We start from the raw sequence: 9456 nt of genomic DNA on the forward strand, positions 1-9456 counted from the left end.
CCGGTCTCCAGGAAAAGAAAACATCGCCTCTCCCGATCCCCCTAGTCTCCACAATTTCTCTTTCCTCAGACTACCGATGCACAGGTGCGGGGGAGGGAAATGTCGGCTTCCATCCTCTTTCATGTCATTCCCACTTGATCCAAGAATCTGTGACCCACCCCCGGAACGGTAAGTGGCAGCTCTGCCTCCTTGCCGGAAAGTACTCAGGGACAACTTCCGTTTCCTGTTGGCTCCGGCTGGAGGGGTGAATATTGAATGTCCTGAGAGGTCAGATTGCCGTCAGGTAAAAGACAGTTGTTGGGAGACCTCGGCTTTGGGAATAAGAATGAGACTCTATTCTGGGAGTTGTAGACAAGGAGAGGCTAGGTGGAGAAGGGTGGTAAGAGGTGTGCCTCAGGGAGCAAGGAGATCGAAGAGGGAACAGTGGAGAACTATGAAGTCATGGGACAGTCAGGGGTGGTTGTAGAAGGATGTGATGAGAATTAGTTGTTCTAAGTCCATAAGTTTCCCCCCCCCGCCTGTTTTTTGTTTACCTTTGACTTGAATAAAAGCAGAAGAGCCCCAAAATCGAAAATTTTCAAAATAAGAATTGTAATGCCTGCTATAGTTTTAAGTAAGATTTTTCGAGTATCACTGTTTATGATACGATTCAAAATAAAATAAGGCAGGATACAAAGTCACGTCTAGCTTTTTAGAGTGCTTATTTTCAAATTGCATATACATAGGTGCAGGGACTGAAAGGAGCACTAAAAGTTCATTTGTCTTTTATTTTCTAATGTTCTTGGAGTATATTAACAGTTTTTAAAATATGGGGAAATTGGAATGTATACTTGAAAGTCCTTGATAAAATTACTTGTAATGTAAGCGGCATTTTGTCTTATTTCCTTATTAGGGAAAGTGTGCCAGCCTCCTTTAATCCACCAAACTTATAGGTTCACTCCAGCCATAGGTAGCCTCTTTAAATTTCATAATTACGTATCCTCTCTTTGTTGACTGAATTTCCTTGCAATTCTTGTTTGAACAGCTCTGAAACTGAAATAATCACTGGTTGTTGGGTCCTGACATAATTTAGGTCACATTATCAAATTTCAGTTTTATTATGAAGTACGCATAAAAGGAGGATGTATAAAACATAAGTACACTAGAAGGGATTAAAATTAAGCAAATGCTTGTATAACTATTCCTCAGGTTAGAAAAGAAAGCATTGCCAGTAACTTAGAACTTGCGTTCTCAATAGTTGATCGCTCTTCAAGGCGGTGCAAACTGGTTCTTGGGGGTCCCTGCAGAGAGCCATAGAATGTGAACATATATACAGAATATCTAATATTAAGATCTTATGGGAGGAGAGGTCATGTGAACAGGATAAGGAAAAAAAAAAGTCCCCACCCACCCAAAACCTGGTACAATAATTTAAAATCGGTTGAAAAATACTGCCTTAGAAGCTGTATGAATTACTCTGAGCCCATCTCCTTCACCAACAGGTAATCACTGTCCTGACTTGTGATAAGTATTCATTGATTTTACTTTAATTTTCCACCTCTGATACATCCCTAAAAAATGAATTATTAGATTTTGCTGGTTATAGAAATGGGATCAAAGTATATGTATATACTTCTGACTCATCCCTTGCTCAGATGTGTGAGGTTCATTCATGCAGTCACATGTAGTTTTTCATTGTGTCATAGTCTTTTTTTAAAAAAAGATTTATTAAAAATAAATAAATAAAGATTTATTTATGCATGCAAGAACCGGGGTACAGGCCAGAAGTGTGTGTGGGGGGGGGGGGCTGAGAAGATTCACCACAGATAGAGTGAGGAACAGAACAGGCAGATAGACTGAAATACACTGCTGAGGGGAGCAGAGGGCGAGTCAGGAGAGGCACATGTAGGCACATGTAGTCAGGCTGTGCCATGTAGGTTGCTCCCTGGCCTGGGATCGAACTCGTGCTGCAGTGGCTGCAGACAGCTTCATAGGTTGCATCTTAACCCCTGCGCCACCAGTGAGGCCCATAGTCTTTTTTTTTTTTTTTTTTTTTTTAAGATTGATTTATTTATGCATACAAGGACTGGGGTGCAGACTGGGCATAGGGGGTAGGGGGTGAGAGGAATCACCAGGAGACAGCATGGGGAGCAGAACAGGCAGATTGACTGAAATACACTGCTTAGAGGAGCAGTGGGTGAGGCAGGAGAGGTCTGCTGCACCATGTGGGTCATCTCCCTGCCAGGGATTAAACCCATGGTGCAGTGGCTGCGGATAGCTTCATGGTCTGAGATTACCCCCTTGGACCACCAGGGAGGCCCTCATTGTGTCATATTCTATAGTGTGACTATTAACATAAACAATCCATTCTATTGCTGGATGTTTGTATTGTTTACAGTTTGGGGCTAACATAAACAATGTAGCTAAAGGGGCCTCCTCTGGTGGCGCAGTGGTTCAGCGGTGGGCTGCCGCCAGGGGGTCCCACATGGCGTGGCAGATTTCTCCTGCCACGCCCGCTGCTCCTCTCAGCAGTGTGTTTCATCGGTGTGCCTGTTCTGTTCCCCAGTCTGGCTCTGGTGGGTTCTCTCGCCCTCCCGCGCTTCTGACTGTACCCAATGCTCGTATACATAAATGAATAAATCTTTAAAAAAAAAAAATGTAGCTAAAAAGATTCTTATAAAGAATAGCTGTTGTTACACTTAGGCAAGAATTTGGCTAGAGCAGTGCTGTAGAGTAGAAATGTAATATACACCATGTATGTAATTAAGTTTTTTCAAGTAGCCATATTAAAAAGTAAAAAGAAATGTAAAATTAAGATATTTTATCTAATCCAGTAATTCAAAATATTATTTTAAGATATCAGCACTAAATACTATTAATGAAGTTTACATTTTCTCTATAGTCTTCTACATCAATGTTTTGTACTTACAGAATGTATGCTGTTTTCATAAATGAAAATATTTAATGTGTTTATAGTTCCCAAAAGTTACAGTTGAATAACAGTTCTGTATACCCAAATTCACCCAAATACACATGAAAATTTTTAATGAGACTGATTTCAGAATCTATTTGAAATTTAATTCTCATTACGCAATTGTACTACCCACATTTCAAGTGCCCATGGTTACTATAATGGACAGTGCAGATCTAGAATAAATATACCTGGGTGTGCAATTGCTAGGCCATAGGGCATTCAAATGTTCAACTTTTCTAGGTCGTGCCAAACAGTTTTTCAGAATGGTTGTGCTAAGTCACATTCTCACCTGGGTGTAAAAGTGGGAGGCACATCACATTGTGTTTTCCTCAGTTCTCACAATCTTGCAAGGTAGTTTTATCTTGATGTTATATGAACAAACTGAGTTTCAGAGAGATTAAGTAATTTGCCCAGGATATTACAGCTGTTAATTGTGTATCCAGGATGTGTATTGAATCTCAAGTCAGTGTGAAACCTGAAATCATAATTTTTTACTTTATATTATTGAATTCACTAACTAATGAAACAGTGGATTAAATGCTTCATTTGAAGTTCTGAATTTTGTAGTTTTAACTTGCATTTGGTAGGTATTTTCATTCTCTTTTAAATGTAAAAATTATCAAAATAATGCTTTGTAATATCTTCACATCCCTCTAAATATAAATACTGAATTTTGGTTAATTTGTGAGAATTACTATGTACACTACCCTAACCCCCATATTTTAGAAAACATGATTTAATGAAATGAGCATTTCATATAATGTCTTTAGCAGTATACACTAATAATTACCGCTGTCTTCTAAAATGCACTGTAAGAATCCTGTCTTAGGGCCTCCCCGGTGGCACAGCGGTTGAGCGCTGGGTTGCGAAGCAGCCCGCAGCCTCTGCAGTGCCAGTTCCATCCCCGGCTGCTCCCCGGCCACCGGAGGAGGGTCCCACATGGCGCGCAGACCTCTTCTGCTGCCTGCTGCTCCCCTCAGCAGTGTACTTCTGCCTGCTCTGCTCCCTGCTCTGGCTCTGGTGAATTCTCTCACCCTCCCCCGCTTCTGACTATACCCAATGCTTGTATAAAATAAATAAATAAATCTTTAAAAAAAAAAAATCCTGTCTTATTAGTGGATCTGTTCATAGTTATAAATGAGATATAATAGTAATAATTATTTGGTTTGATTTTATTCCTGTAGAGCAGTAATTATAGAGTTGCTACTGCTAACATTATACAAATTATAGTATGGCATCATTAATCCATGCCCCCTTAATTTGAAATTCATAGCAATTTAACTTGGGGCTGAACTGAAGTTTATTTTAAAATTATCTATAAAAATTACGCTAGTGAAACTGAAGTCTTTATATCATCATTCAGGACATATTTTATTTAAGGAAGCAAACAAAAGGGATTCTAAGATCCCTATTAGTCTGGTACAGAAGAAAACAAACTACATCAGGCTGGATAATCCACCATTGCCTGTGTTTGTGGATCACATGAGCTAAAAATGGTGTTTACAAAAGAACATTTGCATTTTGATACTAAGGTATACTAAGCTTGGAAAACTACGATAAAGCAAATGTTATCAAAGGGCCTCCTTGGTGGCGCAAGGGTTAAGACACAACCCATTAAGCTATCCGCAGCCACTGCAGCACGAATTCGATCCCCAGCCAGAGAGCTAACCCATATGGCACAGCAGACCTCTTCTGACTCACCCGCTGCTCCCCTCAGCAGTGTATTTCAGTCATTCTGCCTGTTCTGCTCCCCACTCTATCTCTGGTGAATCCTCTCACACCCTGCAACTCTGGCCTATATCCCAGTTCTTATATGCAAAATAAGTAAATCAATCTTTTAAAAAAAAAAAAGTTATCAAAAATGGGGAATTTTCTGTCATTAGACCTGTATTACAAAAAATTATAACCAGCTTTTATTATATTTTTAATTTTATCAGTAAAATGTTTGTGGAGGTTTTAATTTCTGTTATGTAAGTACCTATATAATATCCTTGATTTTACTTTTTGGCCTACAAACCCTAAAATATTTATTACCTGACTCCAGAGAAAAAGTTCATGTGATTGTGTGTATTTAAAAACAATAATACTACATTTAAAAGAATCATTTAAAGAAAACCAGTAACAAAACAGTATTTACAGCATTTTTGTTGTGTATATGTATTATAAAAGGACTAAAAAGAACACAATATGAGAGTTCTGAAACCAGACTTAAACATTCAAAACCCAGTTGTATTATTTACTGTTTTTTGTTACTTTCTGAAAGTTTCCTTCCTTTCTGTGCCCTCATTGTCATCATCTGTAAAGTGGGGTTAATAATCACTATTTAAGTTCAGAGTTGTTTCAGAACAACAGTTATTACTGTCATCCCTCAGGGATATTGTGAGTTCAGTTCCAAACCACCACAATAAAGTGAATATTGCATTAAAACTCAAAAAACTTTTTTAATTTCCTAGTACATTTGAAAGTTCTTTTACACCATACTGCACCATATTGCAGTCTATTATGTGTGCAGTAACATAATGTCTAAAAAACAATGTACTTACCTTAATTTTAAAACACTTTATGGCTAAAAAATGCTAACCATTCTCCGAACTTTCAGCATGATAATCTTTTTTGCTGGTGGAGCTTCCTATAAACAACACACTCTACAAAGTGCAATAAAATAAAACATAATAAAGCATGTTATGCTTATATATGTAAACAGCTTAAGTGCAGTGCACCTGGCACATTGGACACAATGTTTACTGTTATAATGAAGAAAAGAACCAAATAGTGAATGGTTATTTCTTTGTGGTGGAATTACTGCTTATGCTTTTTTATATTTTGTGTATGTGTATTTCCTAACCATGAACATACATTTGTTACATAATAAGATACTTCTATAAAATCTCTTATCTCAGAATCTTCAAATTTTATATCGGCTTTCTTTTTTAAACATCTTTAAATGTTTTTACCATAAACATGAATAGCAAAGCTTGCTATTTGTTATCTACAACCTATGTTTTCTCCCTTATGTTAATTTTTTCCTGTAGACATGGCCCATGGACATGAACATGGACATGGCCATGGCCATGGTAAAATGGAACTTCCAGACTATAAACAATGGAAGATAGAAGGAACACCTTTAGAAATTGTCCAGGAGAAGCTGGCTGCACAAGGACTAAGGGATCCATGGGGCCGGTAAGTATAAATAATTTAGATAGAATGTATACTAGAAAATTGTATATAGCTTATTGAAGTACCATTTATATATATAGTAAGTATGTAGTATACTTATATAATATTTGTATGTGTATTTTATATGAAGTTATCTAACTATCACCATAGACATGATATAAATTTTTCTGTCATCCCAAAAAGTTCCCTATGTCCCTTTGTACACAATACTATTTCACTCCAGACTCCTAGCAACCATTGATCTGCTTTCTGTCTCTGTAGTTTTACCCTTCCTAGAATTTTATGTAATTGGAATTATGTACATTGTAAATTTAGATCCCTAGTTCCTTTTTTATTGCTGAGTAATAGTCCATTGTATGAATATACTTCTATATTTACCAGCTGATGGTCATTTGGGTTGTTTCCAGTTTTTGGCTATTTGCATAAAATTGCTATAACCATTCAAGTACAGGTCTGAGTATATGAATGTATTCATTTCTCTTGGGTAAATACTTAAGAGTGGGATTTCTGGATCATATGATAAAATATATGGTTATTTTTATTAAAAATGCTAAATGTTTTTCAAAAGTGAGCGTACCATTTTGCATTCCCACCAGCAATGTATGATAATTTCAGTTGTTTAATGTCCTCATTACGTTTGGTATTATCAGTCTTTTAATTTTTGCCATTCTAGTCATTGTGGTTGCCATTCTAGTCTTTGTGGTTGAATTTGCTTTTGCATGCAGACCGATGAGGCTTTTTTCATATTTTTATTTGTATGTTTTCTTAGGTTCAATGTCTACTTTAATCTTTTGCCCATTTTACTTATCAGAGTGTTTGTCTTCTTGTATTGAATTATAAGAGTTTTCTATTTTTTATAAAAGTTCTTAATCAGATATAAGGTTTTTTCCAGATGTTTTTTCCCAGTGTGGCTTATCTTTTCCTTTTCTTTCAAAAGTTCTACTTTTAATGAAATCCCAATTTAGCTTTTTTTTCCTTTTATGGTTTTTGTTTTTTGGATCTTATTTAATATTTCCTCCTAGATACTTTTATAGTTTTCTTTCTTAAACTTAGGTATAAAAATTGAGATAATTTTTGTATCACGTGACATAAACATGAACGATAATATTTTTGCAGATGAGCATCCAGTTGTTCCAGGGCCATTTATTATAAGACTCTTTTTTTTTTTTTAAGATTTTTTTATTTATTTATGCAAGAGCTGGGGTACAGGCCAGAGGAGTGGGAGGGTGAGAGGATTCACCAGTGATAGAGCAGGGAACAGAACAGGCAGACTAACTGAAATACACTGCTGAGGGAAGCAGCGGGTGAGACAGGAGAGGTCTGCCGAGCCATGTGGGTTTCTCCCTGGCCGGCCGGGAATCTAACCCGCACTGCAGAGGCTGTGGATGGCTTCACAGCGCTGCACTCTACCTGCTGGGCCATCTGGGAGGCCCCTAGTATAAGACTTTTCCCCTACCTCACTGATTCATCTTGATACTTTTGTTAGAAATCACTTGACTAATTTGTGTTGTCCGTTTCTGCTTTCTGTTCTGTTACCCTGATCACTAAACATACCCTTACACCAATACCACACTCTCTTCAAATCAGATACTATAAGGTCATCAACATTTTTTTTTCATTGTTTTAGGTATTCTAACTTCTTTGCACTTACATTGAAATTTTAGAATGAGCTTTTCAGTTTCTACAAAAGCTGGCTTGGATTTTAATTGGTATCACATTAAATCTATAGCTAAATTGAAAATAATTGATACCTTAAAAATACTGAGTTTTCCAGTATGTAGACAATTTAGATCTTCTAATTTTCTCATCAGTGTTTTATTACTTTACATACACATCTTATACATAGTTTATTGAACTAACCCTGAATTTTTTTGTATTTTTATGTTATTATGAATGATATTTTAAAACTTGAATTTCCAACTGTTTGTTGCTAACTTATAATAAATACACTTGGTTTTGGGCCTCCCCGGTGGCGCAGCGGTTGAGCGCTGGGTTGCGAAGCTGCCCGTGGCCTCTGTGGCGCCGGTTCGATCCCCAGCTGCTCCCCGGCCACCGGAGGAGGGTCCCACATGGCGCGCAGACCTCTCCTGCCGCGCGCTGCTCCCCTCAGCAGTGTACTTCGGTCCTTCTGCCTGCTCTGCTCCCCGCTCTGGCTCTGGTGAATTCTCTCACCCTCCCGTGCTTCTGACTGTACCCAGTGCTTGTATAAATAAATAAATAAATCTTTTAAATAAATAAATAAATAAATAAATGAATACACTTGGTTTTAATATATTTTGTATCTTATCACCTCTGTTAAGATCACTTTTTAGTTCCGTAGATCTTTTTATGGATTACCAGTTAGTAATCATCATTGACTAGAAGAGGAAGCAGGTCCTGACAAGTTAAGCAGCTTGCCCATCCTAAAATATTATGAATCTAGTATAGCGGCATAACAAAGATTAATACCCAAGTCTCTAACTTTCTCTCTCCATGAGACTGTAGTGACAAGTAAATACATATATACATACCTGGGATGTATAGATCAAAATGAGTCTTGCATTTGAGAACACTGTAAAATCCTGAGTACTTTGACTAGGGAATGTAAAATGATCCGTTGTTTTTCTTCTAGTTGTTTCTTTTTTTAATGGAAATGGGCTTGTAGACCTTGTTTCCTGTGCCACAGAAAGATTCCTATTGTAATCCACTTAGATTATTTTATGTAAGTTTGCATTTAAGTTTGTTAGATGAGAATTAAGTATATTTTACTCAGTGAATGTAAATAAGTCATATATGATTACAATTTTCTTTTTTTCCTTTAGCAATGAAGCTTGGAGATTCATGGGTGGCTTTGCAAACAATGTTTCCTTTGTTGGTGCATTATTAAAAGGATTCAAATGGGGATTTGCTGCATTTGTGGTAGCTGTGGGAGCTGAATATTACCTGGAGTCCCAGAATAAAGAAAATCACCACAAATAAAACAGAAGTAACTTAGTGGCTTCTTAATGCATAAAAACAAGATTTCTTAACTGTAGCCTACTGATGTGTGTTAGTCCCTTAAAGAATACTAGTAAGATTTAATAAAGTAAGAAAAGGAGCCAGTTGGTTTTTGTCTTTCTTTTCTTAAAAAAAAAAAGTGTCTCAAACCTTACCAGATTTGGAATGGAATACATCAGGGCCTGGGTATCAACAGCTGTGCATTCTGCATACCTACATGTGAAAAAGTGGATATATTCTTTTTTTTTTAAATTTATTTATTTATTGATTGATTGATACATACATACATACATACAAGCACTGGGTATAGTTAGAAGCGCGGGAGGGTGAGAGAATTCACCAGAGCCAGA

General features: G+C 37.0%; 1 protein-coding gene across 1 annotated transcript; it reads left to right on the forward strand.

Moving 5' to 3' along the window:
* Positions 1-208: 208 nt before the first annotated feature.
* Positions 209-9234, forward strand: NDUFB3 (NADH:ubiquinone oxidoreductase subunit B3). The gene is made up of 3 exons (XM_037523823.2): positions 209-283; positions 5986-6133; positions 8932-9234. The coding sequence occupies exons 2-3, from the start codon at positions 5988-5990 to the stop codon at positions 9086-9088; spliced, it is 303 nt and encodes a 100-aa protein (XP_037379720.1). The 5' UTR covers positions 209-283; positions 5986-5987; the 3' UTR covers positions 9089-9234.
* The last annotated feature ends 222 nt before the right edge of the window (positions 9235-9456 follow it).

This window comes from Talpa occidentalis, unplaced genomic scaffold, assembly GCF_014898055.3.
Source record: "Talpa occidentalis isolate TD23 unplaced genomic scaffold, MPIMG_talOcc4v2.1 talOcc4.3, whole genome shotgun sequence".
NCBI classification, from domain to species: Eukaryota; Metazoa; Chordata; class Mammalia; order Eulipotyphla; family Talpidae; genus Talpa; species Talpa occidentalis.

Excerpts from the sequence above, each read along its gene's own strand:
- NDUFB3 (XM_037523823.2), top strand. The coding sequence starts at position 5,988 with ATGGCCCATGGACATGAACATGGACATGGCCATGGCCATGGTAAAATG. Across the intron at positions 6,134-8,931 it reads CTAAGGGATCCATGGGGCCG|CAATGAAGCTTGGAGATTCA; the intron begins GTAAGTATAAAT and ends TTTTTCCTTTAG.